The 25936-nt window shown below is 49.2% G+C and overlaps 2 protein-coding genes across 3 annotated transcripts; one reads left to right on the top strand and one right to left on the bottom strand.

The window, feature by feature from the left end:
• Positions 1 to 826: 826 nt before the first annotated feature.
• RBSN (rabenosyn, RAB effector) lies at positions 827 to 18199 on the top strand. 2 transcript variants are annotated; one of them, XM_073645001.1, is made up of 12 exons: positions 827 to 967; positions 3312 to 3551; positions 4169 to 4312; positions 4676 to 4776; positions 5310 to 5355; positions 5472 to 5633; positions 5718 to 5962; positions 6466 to 6536; positions 6835 to 6921; positions 8977 to 9079; positions 9231 to 9335; positions 10207 to 18199. In XM_073645001.1, exons 2-12 carry the CDS (start codon positions 3389 to 3391, stop codon positions 11230 to 11232), a joined length of 2253 nt encoding a protein of 750 aa, XP_073501102.1. In that variant the 5' UTR covers positions 827 to 967; positions 3312 to 3388; the 3' UTR covers positions 11233 to 18199. The 2 variants fall into 2 exon arrangements, with proteins under 2 accessions (XP_073501102.1, XP_073501103.1); XM_073645002.1 differs by having other exon boundaries at positions 882 to 1027.
• Positions 18200 to 19254: 1055 nt separating this feature from the next.
• MRPS25 (mitochondrial ribosomal protein S25) lies at positions 19255 to 24910 on the bottom strand. The gene is made up of 3 exons (XM_073645003.1): positions 24736 to 24910; positions 24370 to 24457; positions 19255 to 19564 (listed from the first exon to the last, which is right to left on the bottom strand). Exons 1-3 carry the CDS (start codon positions 24893 to 24895, stop codon positions 19372 to 19374), a joined length of 441 nt encoding a protein of 146 aa, XP_073501104.1. The 5' UTR covers positions 24896 to 24910; the 3' UTR covers positions 19255 to 19371.
• Positions 24911 to 25936: the final 1026 nt, after the last annotated feature.

The raw sequence follows: 25936 nt of genomic DNA, 5'->3' as shown, positions 1-25936 counted from the left end.
TTTCTGCCTCCCATACAGCAGTGCAGCCTGTGACCATTGTTAGTGTCTCTGCCTCCCATACAGCAGTGCAGCCTGTGATCACTGTTAGTGTCTCTGCCTCCCATACAGCAGTGCAGCCTGTGACCATTGTTAGTGTTTCTGCCTCCCATACAGCAGTGCAGCCTGTGAGCACCGTTAGTGTCTCTGCCTCCCATACAGCAGTGCAGCCTGTGATCACTGTTAGTGTCTCTGCCTCCCATACAGCAGTGCAGCCTGTGATCAGTTAGTGTCTCTGCCTCCCATACAGCAGTGCAGCCTGTGAGCACCGTTAGTGTCTCTGCCTCCCATACAGCAGTGCAGCCTGTGATCACTGTTAGTGTCTCTGCCTCCCATACAGCAGTGCAGCCTGTGATCACTGTTAGTGTCTCTGCCTCCCATACAGCAGTGCAGCCTGTGATCACTGTTAGTGTTTCTGCCTCCCATACAGCAGACTCTGAATGTAAGAATGAATGACCTAGAAGAAAAACAGAGGCAGAATATTACATAAATTATCGGAAGCAGATTCTCTTAATATCTATTTTTCTAACGTGGGAGTATTAATAAAGGATGTGAAGACTTTTGCAAGCAATAATATCGTGTAGTCTCTCACCGCTTTGTGTCCCTACATGTTGCATGGTTTGGAGCAAAATCAAAACCTGGTTATAAAAGTGACTGCAGCTTATAAATTATTTGCAGTTAACATTTCACTGATACAGTGATGATGGTGAGGATGCTGATGACTGATGATGATGAAAATGGTGTCCTCACCAGCCCACATAGATCTGCAGACTCCTCTCTCCTCCCACTATCACTATCGATCGCTCGGCGCTCTGCTCTCTGGTCTCCTCCTCTGTCAGTGCGGCCTAGGAGCGAGCGCCGAGCTGTCAATTCCGGGAGTGACAGCGATGGCGTCCGACGGAGGAAAAGGGAGGGACGGCGACACCCGGGGGTAAGAGGAGGCACGGAAAACACCGAGGGGAGAGACAGCCCGGGAATAAGAGAGACCTAGGTGAGAGGGAGACAGCTCTGTGATAGGAGAGACAGAGGGGAGAGAGACAGCTCTGCGAGGGGAGAGAGACAGCTCTGTAATAGGAGAGACCGAGGGGAGAGAGACAGCTGTGCGATAGGAGAGACCGAGGGGAGAGAGACAGCTGTGCGATAGGAGAGCCCGAGGGGAGAGAGACAGCTGTGCGATAGGAGAGCCCGAGGGGAGAGAGACAGCTGTGCGATGGGAGAGCCCGAGGGGAGAGAGACAGCTCTGCGATGGGAGAGACCGAGGGGAGAGAGACAGCTGTGCGATGGGAGAGACCGAGGGGAGAGAGACAGCTCTGCGATAGGAGAGCCCGAGTGGAGAGAGACAGCTGTGCGATGGGAGAGACCGAGGGGAGAGAGACAGCTCTGCGATGGGAGAGCCCGAGGGGAGAGAGACAGCTGTGCGATGGGAGAGACCGAGGGGAGAGAGACAGCTCTGCGATGGGAGAGCCCGAGGGGAGAGAGACAGCTCTGCGATGGGAGAGACCGAGGGGAGAGAGACAGCTCTGCGATGGGAGAGACCGAGGGGAGAGAGACAGCTCTGCGATGGGAGAGCCCGAGGGGAGAGAGACAGCTCTGCGATGGGAGAGACCGAGGGGAGAGAGACAGCTCTGCGATGGGAGAGACCGAGGGGAGAGAGACAGCTCTGTGATGGGAGAGACCGAGGGGAGAGAGACAGCTCTGCGATGGGAGAGACCGAGGGGAGAGAGACAGCTCTGCGATGGGAGAGACCGAGGGGAGAGAGACAGCTCTGCGATGGGAGAGCCCGAGGGGAGAGAGACAGCTCTGCGATGGGAGAGCCCGAGGGGAGAGAGACAGCTCTGCGATGGGAGAGCCCGAGGGGAGAGAGACAGCTCTGCGATGGGAGAGACCGAGGGGTGAGAGACAGCTCTGCGAGGGGAGAGAGACAGCTCTGCGATGGGAGAGACTGAGGGGAGAGAGACAGCTCTGCGATGGGAGAGACTGCGATGGGAGAGACCGAGGGGAGAGAGACAGCTCTGCGATGGGAGAGACTGAGGGGAGAGAGACAGCTCTGCGATGGGAGAGAGACAGCTCTGTGATAATAAAGACTCAGAGGAGAGAGACAGCTCTGTGATAGAATATACTGAGGGGAGGAGAGACAGCTCTGTGATAGAATATACTGAGGGGAGAGAGAGACAGCTCTGTGATAGGAGAGACTGAGGGGGTAGAGAGACAGCTCTGCGATGGGAGAGAGACAGCTCTGTGATAATAAAGACTCAGAGGAGAGAGACAGCTCTGTGATAATAAAGACTCAGAGGAGAGAGACAGCTCTGTGATAGAATATACTGAGGGGAGGAGAGACAGCTCTGTGATAGAATATACTGAGGGGAGGAGAGACAGCTCTGTGATAGAATATACTGAGGGGAGGAGAGACAGCTCTGTGATAGAATATACTGAGGGGAGGAGAGACAGCTCTGTGATAGAATATACTGAGCGGAGAGAGACAGCTCTGTCACAGGAGAAACATGTGACAGTATTTGGATATCTGTACTGAAGATCTGGAAGAGACCACTATTTGGGGAGGGGTGTGTTTTCTTCTTCAGGCCATTTTTACAGATTTGTGATGCTCCCCTCGTTGGGGGCTCAGGATCTTGCAGATTCCCGGCACTTCTTTCACTCCTCAGTTACTAGTGATCAGGGTTAGGGTACTGGGGATTTGGGGGACACCCATGTGCTGGAGACCACTCTCTGCAGCCCCCTCTGCTCTGTGTGATAGAGGCACTTACCCATAAATTACAGTGCGCCTTCGCTTTCCCTCTTCAGGGTTGTGGGTACGTTTGGAGCAGCAAGGAACAAACTTATTAAATTTTAGACTTAATGTATGAAAATAAGGTGCAAGTCATAAAAGTTACAAAAAGGTGAGATACCAAAATTACATACAAAAAAAGACAAAAACAGTATAAAGCAACAGGGACATAGAAAGCCCTTACAGATTAGGTCGGGGAGTGATTCTTTGCAGAGGAGATCACTGCGGAAACCAGGACAGATCTACAATGCACCTTGTATCTCCTGGGCGTGACAACAAGTTTCTCTGGATGTGATACTATAAAGGGTCTCCTCCACATGGGGGAGAGGAGGATGATTGATTGTATGCACAGGAAGATGGTGACTATCAGATTATTGTACATATGGCAGGGAAATACTGCATTACCATTGTGCCATGTGGTGTCCCGGGTGCGGGCCCGAGACGACTCCGTGCAGCAGCCATTGTAGGGATCTGTCACCTTCTTCTATTGCAGGTGTGTCTGAGGTTCCAGAGGAGTGGCCACTCATTATCCAAGCCTCGTTTTAGAGGTAGGGTGTGCCCGAGTCGCTCATGGCGGCGCAGTACAACGCCCCGTTTGATGAAGAAGGTGAAGTTCGGGAAGGATTCCTGTGCCCGCTGTGCCTGAAGGATCTCCAGTCCTTTTACCAGCTGCAGTGTCACTACGAGGAGGAGCACTCCAGCGAGGACCGAGATGTGAAGGGGCAACTCAAAAGTGAGAGGGACATTTCCCGTACATAATCTGTGGTACAGGATGAGAAAAATATGAGTCCTTTCTTCCCAACACAGCGCCACCCCTATGCACAGGTGATGTCTGGTACTGCGGTACCATTTAATAGAGCTGAGCAGTAATTCCAGATTTGACCCGCGGACAGTGTGTGTCCCTATAAGCTTCTGCCTACAGAACTGGATGTGATGTGTGGGTCCCCCTCTAACTACTTGGAAATACGGCCATAACTTTTCTATTTTCCTGTCCCCTTAGTCGTACGAGGGCTTGGTTTTTATGGCACTAGTTGTAGTTTTTACCGGTATTACTTTGGGGTCCGTACGACTTAAAGAAATTCCATTTTTAGGAGGAAAAAGTAAAAACCAAATATCCGTGATTCTGCCTTTTCGATTGTTTTTTTTTAATGGTTTTGCTGGATATTACATATCGATAGCATATTGTGTTATTTCTGGCAATTATTCATACGGCAATGCCAAATATGTTACTCTCTGGTGCTTGCTGTGTAAAACAGCCGGCACCTGTGCTGCACCTGCGTCCGCTCCTTACAAGTATTAAGCTGGATGATGCCAAAGGGTTAATATTTCTCTTTATTTTCTCTCTGTAAGATCTGGTGCAAATTGCTAAGAAAGCAAAGAACAAACTGCTGAAGAAAGATGGAGGCGAGCGGGCCGAGGGCGGATCCCAGGACCGCTATGAGGCTTTCAGCTATGGAGGAGTGGACCCTTGTATGTGGGACCCACAGGAAATTGGTGCGTGGACCTTAGTGTTAATTTAAAGGGGGTTGCAGAAATGGGAGTGGAGACATCCTGACTGATGAATCCACTGATTGGCTGCAGAGTCTAAATCATATCAGTCACTGGACCCTGCAGCCAATCAGCGGACTGATCAATCGTGTGACTAAATGGACGGGATATCATCACTTCTGGTCCTGGCAAAGTTATTGGAGTAGTAAGTAACTTTAGTAAAAGTGAGAACTGCACCTAGAAGCAGAATCCGGATGGGGGTGTTTGTTGTAAATTTGTGCCTCCTTCCCTTCATGGGATGCTGATAAAAAGGGCATTTTTTTTTTTTATTATTCTAAACTTTTCCTTTGTTCTGTTTGTTTCCCCCAGGGGCGGTGCGGAGTCACCTGTCCGACTTTAAGAGGCACCGAGCTGCTAGGATTGATCACTACGTGGTGGAAGTCAACAAGCTAATCATACGCCTGGAAAAGGTGAGTTCTGTCTGAGATGAAGGTCACTTCCACCTTCACAGCCATTTTTTTTTATTATTTTCTCTCTGCCCCCGAAATACAAAATAAAACAACTTTGCTGTCGATTTTAAAGAAAAATATCCTTTCGTTATGTGTATACAGCTCCTATGCTTTTCTATGCGTCTCTTTAGAAGCAGCGAAAAAAAAACCCTGTGCAGTCTGAGGCCGCAGTATCTATCCCCCGCTTTATGAGATAAGTTACCAAGACGAATAATAGGAAATGTGACTAGCGGCTCTGACTACACAGGGTTTGTTGTCTGTTACCATGGAGACGCATAGGTCTGTATAGGAGCTGTAGAAACTAAACGGTAGGAAATCTGCAAAAATGAGCTATTAGAAAGCTGCTTCATTTCTGACTTCAGATGCATTCGGACAATAAATATTCGCCTTTTCCGCAGATTTCATGGTCTGATAGATTCAGGTTTTCTGCGGTGGGATACAATGAATCGTTAATATAACTTTTAAGGATTTAACGTTCTCTGTTTTGTTTCCAGCTGACGTCGTTTGATCGCACTAATACAGAGTCTGCCAAGATCAGAGGTACGCCGCTGGGTGTTGCATTATTGCCGCCTGGCTCCAATGGGCAGAGGCCGATGGGTCAGAGATTGATGTCGCGGCTTCTTCACCCGCTAACCTGCGTTTTCCTTCTCGCTCAGCCATAGAGAGGTCTGTGGTGCCGTGGGTCAGCGACCAGGACGTGCCCTTCTGTCCAGACTGTGGGAACAAGTTCACCATCCGCAACAGGCGACACCACTGCCGGCTCTGCGGCTCCATCATGTGCCGGCGCTGCACCGAGCTGATCACCATCCCGTTTGCCAGTGAGATATGAGACTTCTGCGTCCTCTACGCTCCGAGCGGCGGAGGCTGCGCTCTACTTCTGCCTCTCGCTCTTTCCTTCACAGATAAATTAACCAGCGCCAGCAAACACTTTGTCTCTACCCACGGCAGCCCCAACCTATCCCCGAACACTAGCGCCCAGACCTCCCGACGGGGCAGCATCAGCAGCCTGAGCAGCGTCAGCTCCGTCCTGGAGGAGAAGGACGACGACAAGATCCGCTGCTGTCAGCACTGCAAGGACACACTACTGAAGAGGGAGACGCAGATGGACGAGAAGGAGCACACCCCCGACATCGTGAAGGTCTACCAGGTAAACTCACTACAAGGACACCGACACTCTGGGTGCAGGATGACGATTCTCTGGGTGCAGGATGGCGACGCTCTGGGTGCAGGATGGCGACGCTCTGGGTGCAGGATGACGGCGCTCTGGGTGCAGGATGGCGACGCTCTGGGTGCAGGGTGACGACGCTCTGGGTGCAGGATGACGACGCTCTGGGTGCAGGATGACGACGCTCTGGGTGCAGGATGACGGCGCTCTGGGTGCAGGATGACGGCGCTCTGGGTGCAGGATGACGACGCTCTGGGTGCAGGATGACGGCGCTCTGGGTGCAGGGTGACGGCGCTCTGGGTGCAGGGTGACGGCGCTCTGGGTGCGGGATGACGGCTCTCTGGGGGCGGGATGACGGCGCTCTGGGTGCAGGATGACGGCGCTCTGGGTGCAGGATGACGGCGCTCTGGGTGCAGGATGACGGCGCTCTGGGTGCAGGATGACGGCGCTCTGGGTGCAGGATGACGACACTTATTATTTTGCAGAGGCTCCGGGCCTGTATGGAGAGGGTGGATGAGAAGGCCCCAGAATACATCCGCATGGCACAATCTATAAAGTAAGTCCTGTAATTGTACTGACTGCTCGTTAGATATCAGTGAAATGTCTGATCCGGACAATCCTGAGCTCTCGTACAGTTGATGATTTTCCTCCAGGGATCCTTTACATGTGACCAGACACTTCTCCTGTGTTTTGTGCTTTATTTCTCGCACTAACAAACAAAAAATGTCGATAATATAAGAAGTGAATGTGGGAGTGGAGGCTGCGCCGCGTCTCTCCGGCTCGCGCCCTCTACTGCGACAGGCGGTAATTATCTGATAGTCTGCAAAATGCTTTGTGCTTCTTTTACTCCATAGCGCTGGTGAGACAACCTACAATTTAGACCACGCCAACAGCCGGAGAGTGGAGGTCCAGAAACTCTATGAGCTAATAGATGCTTTAAGGTGAGAAGTGACACTGAGATGGGGGCTGCGGCGAGGAAGACTGGGGGCAGGGAAGGCTCTGGTGCAGCTCCATGCATGAGCCACAATATTGGGGGGGGGATAAAATTTAAATGCATGAGTGCGTATATAGATAGACATGTGTATATATATATATATGTGTGTGTGTGTATGTATGTATATATATATATATATATATATATATATATATATATATATATATATATACACAGTGCCTACAAGTAGTATTCAACCCCCTGCAGATTTAGCTGGTTTGATAAGATGCAAATAAGTTAGAGCCTTCAAACTGCAAACGAGAGTAGGTTTTATGAACAGAAGCATAAATCTTACAAACCAAAAAGTTATGTTGCTCAGTTGAATTTTATTAAATTTTAAACATAAAAGTGTGAGTCAATTATTATACAACCCCTATGTTTAATATTTTGTGGAATAACCCTTGTTTGCAATTACAGCTAATAATCGTCTTTTATAAGACCTGATCAGGCCGGCACAGGTCTGTGGAGTTATCTTGGCCCACTCCTCCATGCAGATCTTCTCCAAGTTATCTAGGTTCTTTGGGTGTCTCATGTGGACTTTATTCTTGAGCTCCTTCCACAAGTTTTCAATTGGGTTAAGGTTAGGAGACTGACTAGGCCACTCCAACACCTTGACTTTTTCTCTCTTGAACCAGGCCTTGGTTTTCTTGGCTGTGTGCTTTGGGTCGTTGTCTTGTTGGAAGATGAAATTACAACCCATCTTAAGATCCTTGATGGAGGAGCGGAGGTTCTTGGCCAAAATCTCCAGGTAGGCCGTGCTATCCATCTTCCCATGGATGCGGACCAGATGGCCAGGCCCCTTGGCTGAGAAACAGCCCCACAGCATGATGCTGCCACCACCATGCTTGACTGTAGGGATGGTATTCTTGGGGTCGTATGCAGTGCCACCCTGTCTCCAAACGTCACGTGTGTGGTTGGCACCAAAGATCTCGATCTTGGTCTCATCAGACCATAGAACCTTGAACCAGTCTGTCTCAGAGTCCTCCAAGTGATCATGAGCAAACTGTAGACGAGCCTTGACATGACGCTTTGAAAGTAAAGGTACCATACAGGCTCGTCTGGAACGGAGACCATTGCGGTGGAGTACGTTACTTATGGTATTGACTGAAACCAATGTCCCCACTGCCATGAGATCTTCCCGGAGCTCCTTCCTTGTTGTCCTTGGGTTAGCCTTGACTCTTCGGACAAGCCTGGCCTCGGCACGGGAGGACACTTTCAAAGGCTGTCCAGGCCGTGGAAGGCTAACAGTAGTTCCATAAGCCTTCCACTTACGGATGATGCTCCCAACAGTGGAGACAGGTAGGCCCAACTCCTTGGAAAGGGGTTTGTACCCCTTGCCAGCCTTGTGACCCTCCACGATCTTGTCTCTGATGGCCTTGGAATGCTCCTTTGTCTTTCCCATGTTGACCATGTCTGAGTGCTGTTCACAAGTTTGGGGAGGGTCTTAAATAGTCAGAAAAGGCTGGCAAAAGATATCTTTAATCCACACATGTGAAGCTCATTATTCTTGGTGCCGGAACTACTTCTTAATACTTTAGGGGGACCAAACAGAATTCTTGTGGTTTGAGGGGTTGAATAATAAATGACACTCTGAATTAACTTTTAACGTTTTAAAAAAACAAAAACAAAATTTGCTGCAGTGCATTTCCCACTTCCAGGCTGATCTACAGTACAAATGTCACAATGCCAAGTTAATTCCGCATGTGTCAACCAGCTAAATCTGCAGGGGGTTGAATACTACTTGTAGGCACTGTGTATATATATATATATATATATATATATATATATATATATATATATATATATATATTATGTATACATGTATCTCACGCTTTTTGAATGCTAGAAAGGAATAGATTTATCAGTAAGTATCAAATTAGGAACCCCCAAAAAATATATAAATCTAGAAAAAAAAATTTTTAAAAGCTTTATTTTAATTATTTTTACCAATTAATCATTATTATTATTATTGTTATTATTTATTTTCATTTATGTGCCACAGTAAGAAAATACTAACCCTGGGAATGAACGAAGAACCCAAACCCCATCCCAAAAATCTCCAGCTGCAGAAGATGGTCAGATACTCGGCGACGCTGTTTGTGCAGGTAAATACTGGAGAAAATGTCCATCCATCGCACACGGCGACTTTTATCTGCAGTAAGATCCCGTCCTGCGGAGCCGCATATTGCATCAGACGACCTTCCATCACCATTCTGACCCTGGGGGTTCAATTTATTTTTTTTTTCATTTATTTAGGAAAAACTGTTAGGTTTAATGTCGCTGCCAACTAAGGAGGCGTATGAGGAGCTAAAGGAAAAGCGGAAACAGGAAAATGAGCAAAAACTACAACGAGAACGACAGGTGAGATTGCACGTGTGACATTGTACCTGACAGCAAGCAGAGATCTTATAACTAGTATGAAACTGTAAAGATGGTAGGGTGTCATGGCCGACTGAGCCGCCAGGGATTACCCCAGATTTCGTGAAAATCATAGCAGGGATCTTTTCCAGCCTATAGCTTGCATATAGCTTGGCTGCGTATATATTACTGCGAGATTTTGCAAGTCGCTAATTGTCATAAATTCCACCCAAAATGTCCAACTTGAAGGGTGAGATTAGAAATCCGGCCTCTCTAACGCCAATGCTAAGCTGTATTGTGCTGGAGTGAAACGCGTCAAATTTATTATAGGGGTTCCCTCCTACCTAGGGTGGGAAATAGAAAAAAGAAAAAACCCTACTCACGTCACAATCGATCAATTCGCCGGTACAGGGTTTTTCTTGTGTTAATTCTCTTCCTTGGGTCCATGCGCGCTAACATTTAAGGTAAGGGGAAAAACCCCTTTAAGAGGCGCATCTTATGGAGTTCTTGAACCAAAAATGGAAATCAACGCCAGTTGTTAACAGGTATAGATCAGCTGAAATTTCTGGCATAAATTTTCCCAAACCTGTCGTATAGTGACCATATGTAATCAAAGAGATAAAAAAATATATATAATGCAAGTCAAAATTTGTGACTTTCACACCAGAAAAGTGACTCTAAACTTTTAATAAATTCCCCCCCAAAGTTTTACAAAAGTTTAATAATTCAAAAAGTGATTCTAAACCTTTAATAAATTCCCCCCCAAAGTTTTACAAAAACTTTAATAACTTTATTGTAAACGCTGAGAAAAAAGTTTGAAAAACTTTTGTAACTCTCCTTTTCTAAAAGTGGAATCCCCCTTGTGTCTCTGCAGGCGGCTCTTGAAGCACAGAGGAGGCGAGATGAGAAGAAGAGGGACGCCGTACCCCGCGCCTCCGAGGCCTTGAACGGAGAGCCTCGACCACCGGGCCGCATTCGGAAGGTGGAAGGATGGTTGCCGACGTCTGGTGTTCCTCGGAATCGAGAGACCTCCGACCCCCTCCTCCAGCAAATCGAGAACATCACCTCCTACATCCAGCAGGCTCAGGTGGCCGGACGCATGGACGAAGTCCGCATGTTAGAAGAAAATCTGCGGCAGCTGCAGGATGAGTACGACCAGCAGCAGGTGGAGACGGCCATAAGGATGTCCAAAGAGCTGGCGGAAGAGGAGGCCATGCAGAGAGAACAGCTGGAGGTGCTGAGAAAGCGGGAGGAAATCCGGGAGCAGAAGAGGAGCCTGGCCCAGCACAGCAGAGCCCACTCCCTGGACTTTCGGGACCACCGACAGGTGACGGCCTGGCAGGATAAACACACAGCAGCGCTGGATCTCCAGCTCCCAAGACGCGACCTCACTCCAGTACGGTCTCCAAGTCCTTCAGACACAAGACCGGACCTCTCCTTACACATCTCTCCGGTTCTTCCCAGCAAATCTGTGCCCTTAAACCCCTTTGAGGATGAGGAGGATGAGTCCGAACCGGCTCCTTCAGACCAGATCCAGCAGAACGGCAACAGGGAATACAACCCATTTGATGAGGATGATGAGGAAGACCAAGACAGGAGCCGTCACGAGGTCACACAAGCCTCTTCCAATCCATTCGAAACGTCACCAGACCGAGGCGACTCACCTCCGGCTACGAAAAACCCCTTCGAGGAGAACGAGGTTCCCTGCACTGGGAATCCCTTCGAGGAGCCGGATGAGGAGGTGATCGAGGAGGATCTGCTCCTACAACAGATCGATAACATTAAAGCCTACATATTTGATGCCAAGCACAGCGGCCGTCTGGACGAGGTCGAGCTCCTCACCGAGAACCTGAGGGAGCTGAAGAAGACTCTGACCAAGCAGAAGGAACAGACCAAGTGACAAAGACGCCACGGCACCAGATTCTAACCAGCAAAGCATCACCCCGATTACACCGACGTGCTGCGGAATGACTGGCGGAGCGCTGCTGCGCGTCTCTGTGGAGCGATGCACCGCACAGGTCAATGGAGATAGGAGGGTTGGATTTGTATCATACCTTGTGCTGCCGGATCGTATCACTCCTGAATGTGAAGAGCCATTATAAAGGTTCGGTCAGCCCATTATGTGGATTAATCTGTGGGGGGAGGGGAAGTAAGTCACTGCCTAGAGGAAGCGAACTACAAGGACCAGAAGAGACTTATCGCTGCAGATCGATGTGTGGATGAAAGTTCTGCTCCAATTACACTACACGACACACAGAGAACACCGGCCGCCTTCCCCTGTCTAATCCGTGACCCTTGTGGAAAAGATGGGCGACTTCTGGTATAGTCTGAACAAGGCTGCATCATTTAAAGGGTCAGTCTGTCTCTGAACACCAAAAAGTTCATATATGTAATAAAATCTACATAAAAAGTGGAGTCACGGTGTATAAACATTATATTATCCAGTGCTGAACTCCAGAGCTGCACTCACTATCCTGCTGTATACATTACATTACATTACTGATCCTGAGTTACATCCTGTATTATACTCCAGAGCTGCACTCACTATTCTGCTGGTGCAGTCACTGTGTACATACATTACATTACTGATCCTGTACTGATCCTGAGTTACATCCTGTATTATACTCCAGAGCTGCACTCACTATTCTGCTGGTGCAGTCACTGTGTACATACATTACATTACTGATCCTGAGTTACATCCTGTATTATACTCCAGAGCTGCACTCACTATTCTGCTGGTGCACTCACTGTGTACATACATTACATTACTGATCCTGAGTTACATCCTGTATTATACTCCAGAGCTACACTCACTATTCTGCTGGTGCAGTCACTGTGTACATACATTACATTACTGATCCTGAGTTACCTCCTGTATTATACTCCAGAGCTGCAGTCACTATTCTGCTGGTGCAGTCACTGTGTACATACATTACATTACTGATCCTGAGTTACATCCTGTATTATACCCCAGAGCTGCACTCACTATTCTGCTGGTGCAGTCACTGTGTACATACATTACTGATCCTGAGTTACATCCTGTATTATACTCCAGAGCTGCACTCACTATTCTGCTGGTGCAGTCACTGTGTACATACATTACTGATCCTGAGTTACATCCTGTATTATACTCCAGAGCTGCACTCACTATTCTGCTTGTGCAGTCACTGTGTATATACATTACATTACTGATCCTGAGTTACATCCTGTATTATTCTCCAGAGCTGCACTCACTATTCTGCTGGGGTAGTCACTGTGTACATACATTACATTACTGATCCTGAGTTACATCCTGTATTATACTCCAGAGCTGCACTCACTATTCTGCTGGTGCAGTCACTGTGTACATACATTACATTACTGATCCTGAGTTACATCCTGTATTATACTCCAGAGCTGCGCTCACTATTCTGCACTCAGCGGCTCCACTTTTGATGTAGATTTTCTATATTGGTAGACTGTAAGGTGACCGTACAATATGTTTGGTGACTCCGGTTGCTGCAGCATCTGAAACACTAAATGGAGGTTGTGTGAGTCCATAACGCTGCGGACGGTGTCGGTATTGTGAGTTATCTATGTGAACACCCCCCCCCCCCCACTGTTGGATTACAATGTTGCGCCCCTTTATCTGCGCCTCCCTGACACTTGGTTGCTACATTGTATCAGTTCGTGTCATGTGACCACACGAGGAAGGAAACAAAGGCTGGAAATGAATGTGAGATTGTAGGTCTCCGTTCTGCCTGCACCTTGGTTTGGTCTCCTGTAGGGGGCATCATCGGTGTTGATGGTGACAGTGGCTTAAAGGGGCGGTGTCACCAGGACTGGGTCCTTTCAGGTTAGCTCATCTCTCCAGTTCTTAGCTGAGTGTAACTTTTGCTCTTTGCTTCAGTGTCTCAGTCTGGTGTCTGTTTCGCTCACAGAGGATTGTCCAGACCCGATACAATTGTAGCAAATCCTCCGCTGTGATGTTCTGTCACCCATCAGATTTGCCTTCGGAGTCTCCCCATTCACTGACAGCAAGCAGCGAGTCAAAGCAAAGTATTTTTGGAAGTTGCAGAACTTTATAAGAATTGTAGATTCATTAATTTCCGAGCCGTCAAGAAATTATGACATTAAAGGGACGGCTCCCCTTTATTTTGTTGGGATAATTAGTAGGGTCCCTGGGCTGATACCCCCACGAGTGCTAAAGTAAAGGGGTCTTCACTGAGAGTCACGCCATAAAAAAATACAGCAGTTCTCTCGCTTTACTGCCTGGTGACTTTTTCTATGTAAAGGAAGTTTTGCAGCGTTTTTCTTTGTGGCACAAATTGATCAGTATTTTTAGGTTCATTATAAGCAGCTGCAGTATTAGTGCCTGTATCTTGTCTGTGCGCCGCCGTCATCTCCGTTATTGTATTTATTCCTGATCCGCTGCAGAAATGAGGAGGAAGGTTGTGGTGTCGTATCGCTCGGAGATCAAAGCCCCCATTAGTGACTGTATACGACTCCCTGCCCCCCCCCCCCAGTCAGAGGGAGACACGTAGGAAACCCTCACTGTAGCTTTGCTATATTGGATCTTCTACTCTAGTCTCATCCAAAGCTGCTTCTCACCCTGCCATCTCTCACATACTTGCTATCCAGGTTTGGTATGCAGCTTCGGATGTGACTTGAGAAAGACGTAAAGGAGGGTGGGGGGATTTTTCTCTATCTCCCTGCACCAATGGTGGGCTCTCATCCAGTGCAGGTTAGGAGGCGCTTGCTCTATTTCTGCCTTTTTTTTTTTATAGATTTTTACCTCCGCTTGCTGCTGATCGGCAGCCGTCCTGACTTCATTACCCCAGACACTTACGCATTACGTGCCGACCGCTCGTCACTAGCGCCGCGCACAAACCGTTACAACCAATCAGGCGTCGGCAGGATGACGCCAGATCCACAATGAATGCTGACCGACTGATTGGGCAAATGACCGGCTGCCAGTGCGGTTATTATGCTGTGTAGCTTTATTTTCCAGTTTTATTATGTTTTTCTATAATAGATTGTTGATAGGTTCATGGAGACCACAGGGGGCGCTGCTGACCTGCTGTAAAGCCTATGTGCACCTTTTCTACCATTGCAGTATTTTTGCTCCAACTTTAGTTAAGCAATTTTGTCATTTTAAAAGTTTTGGTTTACAGCTGCTATGATGAACTATGTATTTCCATGGTTACAGACTACAAATAAAACCTGGGTGTAGTCTGCCATCTTCCTCCGTGATCAGTGCAGGTTGTTATTCATATACAAAATAATATATATATATATATATATATATATATTCCTGAGGGGAATTCTTTTCCAGGAAGGGAGAGAAAAGAGGAGGAAATATAGGCTAGGGCATTGAGAGAAGGGAGGGATCTAGAGAAGCGGGTTCACAGGGACCACCCAGTGAGCGCTGATCTTGCAGCTCCACAAGAAGGAAATACCCATTGGGCAAAGAACATGAATCATCACAAGCAGAAAACACCCAATGAGTTCTGAACCTGCAGCTACACATGCAAGGGCCACCAAAATGAGATTGAATAAGACATTTTTGTCTGCAGCTCCACAAGCAGGGAGTACTCACTGAGCTCTGAATCTACAGCTCCACAAGCAGGGAGTACTCACTGAGCTCTGAATCTACAGCTCCACAAGCAGGGAGTACTCACTGAGCTCTGAAGCTGCAGCTCCACAAGCAGGGAGTACTCACTGAGCTCTGAATCTACAGCTCCACAAGCAGGGAGTACTCACTGAGCTCTGAATCTACAGCTCCACAAGCAGGGAGTACTCACTGAGCTCTGAATCTACAGCTCCACAAGCAGGGAGTGCTCACTGAGCTCTGAATCTGCAGCTCCACAAGCAGGGAGTACTCACTGAGCTCTGAATCTACAGCTCCACAAGCAGGGAGTACTCACTGAGCTCTGAATCTACAGCTCCACAAACAGGGAGTGCTCACTGAGCTCTGAAGCTGCAGCTCCACAAGCAGGGAGTGCTCACTGAGCTCTGAATCTACAGCTCCACAAGCAGGGAGTGCTCACTGAGCTCTGAATCTGCAGCTCCACAAGCAGGGAGTACTCACTGAGCTCTGAATCTGCAGCTCCACAAGCAGGGAGTACTCACTGAGCTCTGAAGCTGCAGCTCCACAAGCAGGGAGTACTCACTGAGCTCTGAAGCTGCAGCTCCACAAGCAGGGAGTACTCACTGAGCTCTGAAGCTGCAGCTCCACAAGCAGGGAGTACTCACTGAGCTCTGAAGCTGCAGCTCCACAAGCAGGGAGTACTCACTGAACTCAATCTGCAGCTCCACAAGCAGGGAGTACTCACTGAGCTCTGAATCTACAGCTCCACAAGCAGGGAGTACTCACTGAGCTCTGAAACTGCAGCTCCACAAGCAGGGAGTGCTCACTGAGCTCTGAATCTACAGCTCCACAAGCAGGGAGTGCTCACTGAGCTCTGAATCTACAGCTCCACAAGCAGGGAGTGCTCACTGAGCTCTGAATCTGCAGCTCCACAAGCAGGGAGTACTCACTGAACTCTGAATCTGCAGCTCCACAAGCAGGGAGTACTCACTGAGCTCTGAATCTACAGCTCCACAAGCAGGGAGTACTCACTGAGCTCTGAATCTGCAGCTCCACAAGCAGGGAGTACTCACTGAACTCTGAATCTGCAGCTCCACAAGCAGGGAGTACTCACTGAGCTATGAATCTGCTGCAGCTCCACAAGCAGGGAGTACTCACTGAGCTCTGAATCTGCAGCTCCACAAGCAGGGAGTACTCACTGAGCTCTGAACCTGGAGCTGTACAAGGAGGGAACTCCTACTGGGCTCTGAACGTGCAGCTCTAAAGCAGCGAACACCCACTGAGCACTGAACCTGCAGCTGGACAAGCAGGGAACACCCCCTGAACTCTAGACCTGCAGCTGGACAAGCAGGGAACACCCCCTGAACTCTAAACCTGCAGCTGGACAAGCAGGGAACACCCCCTGAACCTGCAGCTGGACAAGCAGGGAACACACTCCTGAACCTGCAGCTGGACAAGCAGGGAACACCCCCTGAACTCTGAACCTGCAGCTCTACAAGCAGGGAACACCCCCTGAACTCTGAACCTGCAGCTCTACATGCAGGAAACACCCACTGAGCTCAACCTCCAGCTCCACAAGAAGAAAATACCTACTAGGTATAGAACTTGAATGATCACAAACAGAAAACACTCACTGAATTTTGAACCTGCTGCTACACGAGAAAGAATGAGATAGTCCTGACTGCAGCTAAACAAGCGGAAAACTCCCACTGAACCCTGAACCTGCAGCTAAACAAGCAGAAAACTCCCACTGAACCCTGAACCTGCAGCTTTACAAGCAGAAAACTCCCACTGAACCCTGAACCTGCAGCAAAGGATCAGAAAAAGTAGATTTAAATGAGAAATTAGCCGATAACATAGAGCAGCTGGCAACGCTCCAGATAATAATTTCTATGGCAAAGGTGCAAATCTTGAAATGAGAGAGAGGTCTTTGATCCAATGTAGGTGCAGCTACTCAGGTCTTGTTTTCACTTTGTGGTAGTGTTACAAAAAAAAAAATATTGAGCAATCCTACCCATCGTGCGCATATTCTTAGAGCGGACACTGAATGGCGGCATTAGAGATACAGAAGCCAGCGGCTGCGGAGAAAGCCTGCAACAAGGACGCAAAAATATGTGCAATTGACAAATGGGAAAAGTGCAAATGAGGTTTTTGTTTTAATATCTTAATGCGATAGTTATTATTTTAGTGAGAAAAATGCTACAAATAACTGCAAATGTGAACCAGGACCAAGCTGGGAAGTCTCCTGTGTATTACTTATATTAATAGAGAGCAGCAGCCGCCGACGCTGGGTCGGCACCGTCACTCACTAACGAGCCAATTACTAACAGATGTATAACGACTAAGCTAATCAGCCCTAATCTAAATCATTTGATTGATTGGTTGCACCTCTATAAGTAAGAGACCGCGCTATAGGTCGCTGTGTAGAGCGGAGATGTTGGGAGTTGTAGTTCTAAGAAGCGCCCGTGGGCCACAGTTACCCAGGACTGTTCGCTCGTCCTATAAACCCGCGAGGCGGCCCCCTAGGACTACAGATCCGATCAGCGGCTACTTATTTGTTGTCGGGAGTTCTGCTGCCACAGGATGGCGCAGGGGTCTCGGCTTTAAAAAGTTTCATCATCTTCTGCTACTTTCCATTTTATTTTCAAGATCTCGGTGATTGAGCCATTCTTGTTTACTGCCAGAGATCTGATTTAATCTGTCTCACAGCTGAGATTCTGCTACAATCGCATCCTAAGAGAACTCCTGCACTGATACATTGTATCAAACATCAGCAAAGAATTTAGTTTTCTCATTTTTATGGATACAACTTGTAACAAACTCTCAGCTGTGAGAACCGCTAGGTCTGTACTGAGTTATCAGTCCCTGCACAAATCTCTTCCCAAGACTGGATAACAATTGTAACAAACCCTCAGCTGTGTTAGGTCTGAACAGTCTTTGGCATCGAGATATAAAACAAGATAGTCCAAATTCACTGTCGGCAAGCAGAGATCTTGGAATACAAAGTATGTGACGTCGTCTCAGAACTTTTTTTTTTTTTGTTACTTTACATAAAACTTGACTGCCCTTTTAAATTTTCTCAACATGGTCTCTTAAAGGGGTAATTCTCAGTGTTATGTTCCCACGTGACATTGACCCTTTAGTGCCCGGAGCTCTCCCATCCTCTGCCAGAGTCTGAATGTAACATGTAGTGAAGGTGCAGACTTTGCGGAGCAGATGATGCATGTAATGAACGGCCTCGTTCTTCCGTGACCAATGGAAACTTTTCTATAATTAAAAGTGAAATAAGTCGACTAAACGCCGTCTGTGTCATTTATTACAAAAGAAAAAACTCCGCCAAATGCAAGAAGTCGTCCGGGAACGATGCTTTATTCTAGAAAGAGCGCCACCTGTCTACAGGTTGGGTGCGGTACTGCAGCATTCATTTTGATCATTCTACTGATCCTGCAGCTGATTGTGCCTCCAGCTGTGCGGGGACTTGCAGTCAGCCACATTCACTTATGCTGCAGTACCTCTGCACAGCAGGTGGCTAGGGGGGCGCTGCTGTAAGCTAAGAGCACCCTGCACTGAGACCCCTTCATTCTTGGCATCTGTGGAGGTCGGGTCACATTCAATTTACCAAAACTTTCCCACGTGGAACAACACAGATCGGTGGATTGGGGTTTGTTCTGCTGGGACTTGTAGTTCTGTTGCAGGAGCAGAGACTGAAGGAAGGGTTAAGGCGCAGGATGAATGCAGCGCTGCCCTACTTCCAGCGAAGGCGGTGCGCCCCTCTCTGATCTGCCTCTGTATCTGCGATCGCTTTCGCTCTAATCACTGGGCGGCAGACATGGAAATGAGCCGCTAATTACCGCTCGCTGCGACATCAAAAGACCACGACAGATCAAAAGACTCAGATCGGATGTAAATCACCCCGGATTACCGCCACCACACCAGCGCGCGTCGGGGGGGAGCAACTGACGGGATCGGGAAACTTCCTAATTACGTTTTACTCCCGACAAGATCAGAGAAATGTGGGACGCGACCAGCTGCACGTCTGTACCCCATTACTCTAAGCTGGTGGTCTCCAGCCCGGGTGCAGGGTCCTCGTCAGTACACGGGTCTCCCTCTGCAGCTGTCAGGGCATGCTGGGTTGTAGTAATGTGACAACTGGAGGGCACCGCACACAGACCTGTCATTGATTCAATGGGGCAGTAGTTTTCTCTCTCCACCATTGCAGAGGAGCAGCCAGTCCTGGTTATGGAGGATGCGGTCCCGGCTGGGACAACGAAAGTGAATGTCTCTCCATCCGAATAATGGGAGACACAAAATTCATCCCCCACAAGCTGCAGACAACAGAGGACAAAACCGACATGAAGATATCCAGAATGTTTTAATTTAACAGAATATAGAAAAATATTTAACGATAACAAAAAAACTGCAGTGACCACCGGCAGATGTCCCCCCCACCATGGAGCCTCGTTATGGGGGTCACACCTCTGACCCGGCTTTTAGTTTAGCTTTGTATTTCCCAGTCATTTCTTTTGGCAGCGGCACCAGTCCGGGGCACGGGACCTGCCCATCCACCTCACACAGGCACTCACGCAGGTAGTACTTTTTGGGGCCAAAATTGGCAGGATTGGACATCACCATTTTCGCTTTTTCTTCTTCTTTTAGGGTCTCTCTGCCGAGAGAAAAATGAGCTGTTTACACTGAATAAACCATGAGAAGCTCAATAAGCAGAACCACCCCCCCTAGTGGTGACTACAGGGAGCTCCCCCTAGTGGTGGCTGCAGACAGAATCTCATCATGTATCTCTGTATACAGGGAGCTCCCCCTAGTGGTGGCTGCAGACAGGATCTTATCATGTGTCTCTGTATACAGGGAGCTCCCCCTAGTGGTGGCTGCAGACAGGATCTTATCATGTATCTCTGTATACAGGGAGCTCCCCCTAGTGGTGGCTGCAGAGAGGATCTTATCATGTATCTCTGTATACAGGGAGCTCCCCCTAGTGGTGGCTGCAGACAGGATCTTATCATGTATCTCTGTATACAGGGAGCTCCCCCTAGTGGTGGCTGCAGACAGAATCTTATCATGTATCTCTGTATACAGGGAGCTCCCCCTAGTGGTGGCTGCAGACAGAATCTTATCATGTATCTCTGTATACAGGGAGCTCCCCCTAGTGGTGGCTGCAGACAGGATCTTATCATGTATCTCTGTATACAGGGAGCTCCCCCTAGTGGTGGCTGCAGACAGGATCTTATCATGTATCTCTGTATACAGGGAGCTCTCCCTAGTGGTGGCTGCAGACAGGATCTTATCATGTATCTCTGTATACAGGGAGCTCCCCCTAGTGGTGGCTGCAGACAGGATCTTATCATGTATCTCTGTATACAGGGAGCTCCCCCTAGTGGTGGCTGCAGACAGGATCTTATCATGTATCTCTGTATACAGGGAGCTCCCCCTAGTGGTGGCTGCAGACAGGATCTTATCATGTATCTCTGTATACAGGGAGCTCCCCCTAGTGGTGGCTGCAGACAGAATCTTATCATGTATCTCTGTATACAGGGAGCTCTCCCTAGTGGTGGCTGCAGACAGAATCTTATCATGTATCTCTGTATACAGGGAGCTCCCCGTAGTGGTGGCTGCAGACAGAATCTTATCATGTATCTCTGTATACAGGGAGCTCCCCCTAGTGGTGGCTGCAGACAGAATCTTATGTATCTCTGTATACAGGGAGCTCCCCCTAGTGGTGGCTGCAGACAGGATCTTATTATGTATCTCTGTATACAGGGAGCTCCCCCTAGTGGTGGCTGCAGACAGGATCTTATCATGTATCTCTGTATACAGGGAGCTCCCCCTAGTGGTGACTGCAGACAGAATCTTATCATGTATCTCTGTATACAGGGAGCTCCCCCTAGTGGTGGTTGCAGACAGAATCTTATGTATCTCTGTATACAGGGAGCTCCCCCTAGTGGTGGCTGCAGACATAATCTTATGTATCTCTGTATACAGGGAGCTCCCCCTAGTGGTGGCTGCAGACAGAATCTTATCATGTATCTCTGTATACAGGGAGCTCCCCCTAGTGGTGGCTGCAGACAGGATCTTATCATGTATCTCTGTATACAGGGAGCTCCCCCTAGTGGTGGCTGCAGACAGAATCTTATGTATCTCTGTATACAGGGAGCTCCCCCTAGTGGTGGCTGCAGACAGAATCTTATCATGTATCTCTGTATACAGGGAGCTCCCCCTAGTGGTGGCTGCAGACAATCTTATCCTGTATCTCTGTATACAGGGAGCTCCCCCTAGTGGTGGCTGCAGACAGGATCTTATCCTGTATCTCTGTATACAGGGAGCTCCCCCTAGTGGTGGCTGCAGACAGGATCTTATCCTGTATCTCTGTATACAGGGAGCTCCCCCTAGTGGTGGCTGCAGACAGAATCTTATGTATGTCTGTATACAGGGAGCTCCCCCTAGTGGTGGCTGCAGACAGGATCTTATCATGTATCTCTGTATACAGGGAGCTCCCCCTAGTGGTGACTGCAGACAGAATCTTATCCTGTATCTCTGTATACAGGGAGCTCCCCCTAGTGGTGACTGCAGACAGAATCTTATGTATCTCTGTATACAGGGAGCTCCCCTAGTGGTGACTGCAGACAGAATCTTATCATGTATCTCTGTATACAGGGAGCTCCCCCTAGTGGTGACTGCAGACAAAATCTTATGTATCTCTGTATACAGGGAGCTCCCCCTAGTGGTGGCTGCAGACAGGATCTTATCCACAGGGAGCTCCCCCTAGTGGTGGCTGCAGACAGAATCTTATGTATGTCTGTATACAGGGAGCTCCCCCTAGTGGTGGCTGCAGACAGGATCTTTTCATGTATCTCTGTATACAGGAAGCTCCTCCTAGTGGTGACTGCAGACAGGATCTTATCATGTATCTCTGTATACAGGGAGCTCCCCCTAGTGGTGGCTGCAGACAGAATCTTATCATGCATCTCTGTATACAGGGAGCTCCCCCTAGTGGTGGCTGCAGACAGGATCTTATCATGTATCTCTGTATACAGGAAGCTCCTCCTAGTGGCGACTGCAGACAGGATCTTATCATGAATCTCTGTATACAGGGAGCTCCCCCTAGTGGTGGCTGCAGACAGAATCTTATCATGTATCTCTGTATACAGGGAGCTCCCCCTAGTGGTGGCTGCAGACAGAATCTTATGTATCTCTGTATACAGGGAGCTCCCCTAGTGGTGACTGCAGACAGGATCTTATGTATCTCTGTATACAGGGAGCTCCCCTAGTGGTGACTGCAGACAGAATCTTATGTATCTCTGTATACTGGGAGCTCCCCCTAGTGGTGACTGCAGACAGGATCTTATGTATCTCTGTATACAGGGAGCTCCTCCTAGTGGTGGCTGCAGACAGAATCTTATGTATCTCTGTATACAGGGAGCTCCTCCTAGTGGTGGCTGCAGACAGGATCTTATCCTGTATCTCTGTATACAGGGAGCTCCCCCTAGCGGTGACTGCAGACAGAATCTTATCCTGTATCTCCGTATACAGGGAGCTCCCCCTAGTGGTGACTGCAGACAGAATCTTATGTATCTCTGTATACAGGGAGCTCCCCTAGTGGTGACTGCAGACAGAATCTTATCATGTATCTCTGTATACAGGGAGCTCCCCCTAGTGGTGACTGCAGACAAAATCTTATGTATCTCTGTATACAGGGAGCTCCCCCTAGTGGTGACTGCAGACAAAATCTTATCATGTATCTCTGTATACAGGGAGCTCCCCCTAGTGGTGACTGCAGACAGAATCTTATCATGTATCTCTGTATACAGGGAGCTCCCCCTAGTGGTGACTGCAGACAAAATCTTATGTATCTCTGTATACAGGGAGCTCCCCCTAGTGGTGGCTGCAGACAGGATCTTATCCACAGGGAGCTCCCCCTAGTGGTGGCTGCAGACAGAATCTTATGTATGTCTGTATACAGGGAGCTCCCCCTAGTGGTGGCTGCAGACAGGATCTTTTCATGTATCTCTGTATACAGGAAGCTCCTCCTAGTGGTGACTGCAGACAGGATCTTATCATGTATCTCTGTATACAGGGAGCTCCCCCTAGTGGTGGCTGCAGACAGAATCTTATCATGCATCTCTGTATACAGGGAGCTCCCCCTAGTGGTGGCTGCAGACAGGATCTTATCATGTATCTCTGTATACAGGAAGCTCCTCCTAGTGGCGACTGCAGACAGGATCTTATCATGAATCTCTGTATACAGGGAGCTCCCCCTAGTGGTGGCTGCAGACAGAATCTTATCATGTATCTCTGTATACAGGGAGCTCCCCCTAGTGGTGGCTGCAGACAGAATCTTATGTATCTCTGTATACAGGGAGCTCCCCTAGTGGTGACTGCAGACAGGATCTTATGTATCTCTGTATACAGGGAGCTCCCCTAGTGGTGACTGCAGACAGAATCTTATGTATCTCTGTATACTGGGAGCTCCCCCTAGTGGTGACTGCAGACAGGATCTTATGTATCTCTGTATACAGGGAGCTCCTCCTAGTGGTGGCTGCAGACAGAATCTTATGTATCTCTGTATACAGGGAGCTCCTCCTAGTGGTGGCTGCAGACAGGATCTTATCCTGTATCTCTGTATACAGGGAGCTCCCCCTAGCGGTGACTGCAGACAGAATCTTATCCTGTATCTCCGTATACAGGGAGCTCCCCCTAGTGGTGACTGCAGACAGAATCTTATGTATCTCTGTATACAGGGAGCTCCCCTAGTGGTGACTGCAGACAGAATCTTATCATGTATCTCTGTATACAGGGAGCTCCCCCTAGTGGTGACTGCAGACAAAATCTTATGTATCTCTGTATACAGGGAGCTCCCCCTAGTGGTGACTGCAGACAAAATCTTATCATGTATCTCTGTATACAGGGAGCTCCCCCTAGTGGTGACTGCAGACAAAATCTTATCATGTATCTCTGTATACAGGGAGCTCCCCCTAGTGGTGACTGCAGACAGAATCTTATCATGTATCTCTGTATACAGGGAGCTCCCCCTAGTGGTGACTGCAGACAGAATCTTATCATGTATCTCTGTATACAGGGAGCTCCCCCTAGTGGTGACTGCAGACAGGATCTTATCAAGTATCTTTATATACAGGGAGCTCCCCCTAGTGGTGGCTGCAGACAGAATCTTATGTATACGGGAAAACAATACTTGCAGCAGCTGAGGGTTTGTTGCAATGTATCCAGACTGTACAATCCTCTGTGAACTGAACAGCACAGACCCCAGAGCGATACATTGTAACAAACCATCAGGACAGCAGAGATTATTGGTGCTGATGATTGTGTGTCTCACGGGGTCGTGTAGGCAGAATGCAATTATAACAAACCCTCAGCTGTGAGGCATTAAATCTGTTCAGGATTTCGGCAGTATTTTACTCCATTCACTGACAAGAAGCAGAGATGTTGCCGCGGTCTTACTCTGTCTTGCCCAGGATTTTCTTCACATGATGTAAGATTTCCATCTGGCTTTTGTCTTCAATATCGACCAGGACCTGGTCCCCGTCATCTATGAGACAAGAGGCGACTGAGCGCAGCGACGTGACTGCCCCTCCCCCACAGTCTGCAGCATAGCTAATAGTGCAGTGTTTAGTGCTGTCATCCTGAGCCTCCTGGTGCATGAGCAGTGAAGACTGACACCGGCAGAGCAGAAGTGAGGAAGCGACAGTGATGTCCTGAGCGACCACTGACAGCCGTGTGATCTCAGGGAGAGAAGCCGAATAACGATGCGCGATTGCTGCTCCCCCTCTGCACAAAGGAGAAGAGACGAGCGGCGCCCGCACTCACCCAGGTAGAAGCGCAGGAAGGGGGACGGCGTCATGTTCTTCAGCAACATAATCTGCAGCCGGGGGTTCTTATACTGGAGCTGGGGGACCGCGAAAAAGACGAACTTCCTGCAAGAGAGAAACGGGGTGAAGCAGGGAGACAAACCCCAACCGGTGCCCATCCCTCCATACTGCGGTACACACACACACTGCGCCACCCCCAACCGGTACACACACACACTGCGCCCCCAACCGGTACACACACACACACACACACACTGCGCCACCCCCCCCAACCGGTACACACACACTGCGCCACCCCCACCACCCCCCCAACCGGTACACACACACACACACACACACACTGCGCCCCCCACCCCCCTAACCGGTACACACACACACACTGCGCCACCCCCAACCGGTACACACACACACACACACACACACACACACACACACACACACACACACACACACACTGCGCCACCCCCCCCAACCGGTACACACACACACACACACACACACACACTGCGCCCCCCACCCCCCTAACCGGTACACACACACACACTGCGCCACCCCCAACCGGTACACACACACACACACACACACACACACACACACACACACACACACACACACTGCGCCACCCCCCCCAACCGGTACACACACACACACACACACACACACTACGCCCCCCCCCCCCAACCGGTACACACACACACTGCGCCCCCCACCCCCCTAACCGGTACACACACACACACACTGCGCCACCCCCAACCGATACACACACACACACACACACACACACACACACACACTGCGCCCCCAACCGGTACACACACACTGCGCCACCCCCACCACCCCCCCAACCGGTACACACACACTGCGCCACCCCCACCACCCCCAACCAGTACACACACACACTACGCCCCCCCCCCAACCGGTACACACACACTGCGCCCCCCACCTCCCTAACCGGTACACACACACACACACTGCGCCACCCCCAACCGGTACACACACACACACACACTGCGCCACCCCCCCCAACCGGTACACACACACTGCGCCACCCCCCACCCCCCAACCGGTACACACACACTGCGCCACCCCCCAACCAGTACACACACTGCGCCCCCCCCCCCAAAAAAGGTACACACACACACACACACACTGCGCCACCCCCCACCCCCCCAACCGGTACACACACACACTGCGCCACC

This window comes from Phyllobates terribilis, unplaced genomic scaffold, assembly GCF_046119375.1.
Source record: "Phyllobates terribilis strain yellow unplaced genomic scaffold, ASM4611937v1 Scaffold_8__6_contigs__length_399053987, whole genome shotgun sequence".
NCBI classification, from domain to species: Eukaryota; Metazoa; Chordata; class Amphibia; order Anura; family Dendrobatidae; genus Phyllobates; species Phyllobates terribilis.
This window is presented reverse-complemented; position numbering and strand designations above follow the sequence as displayed.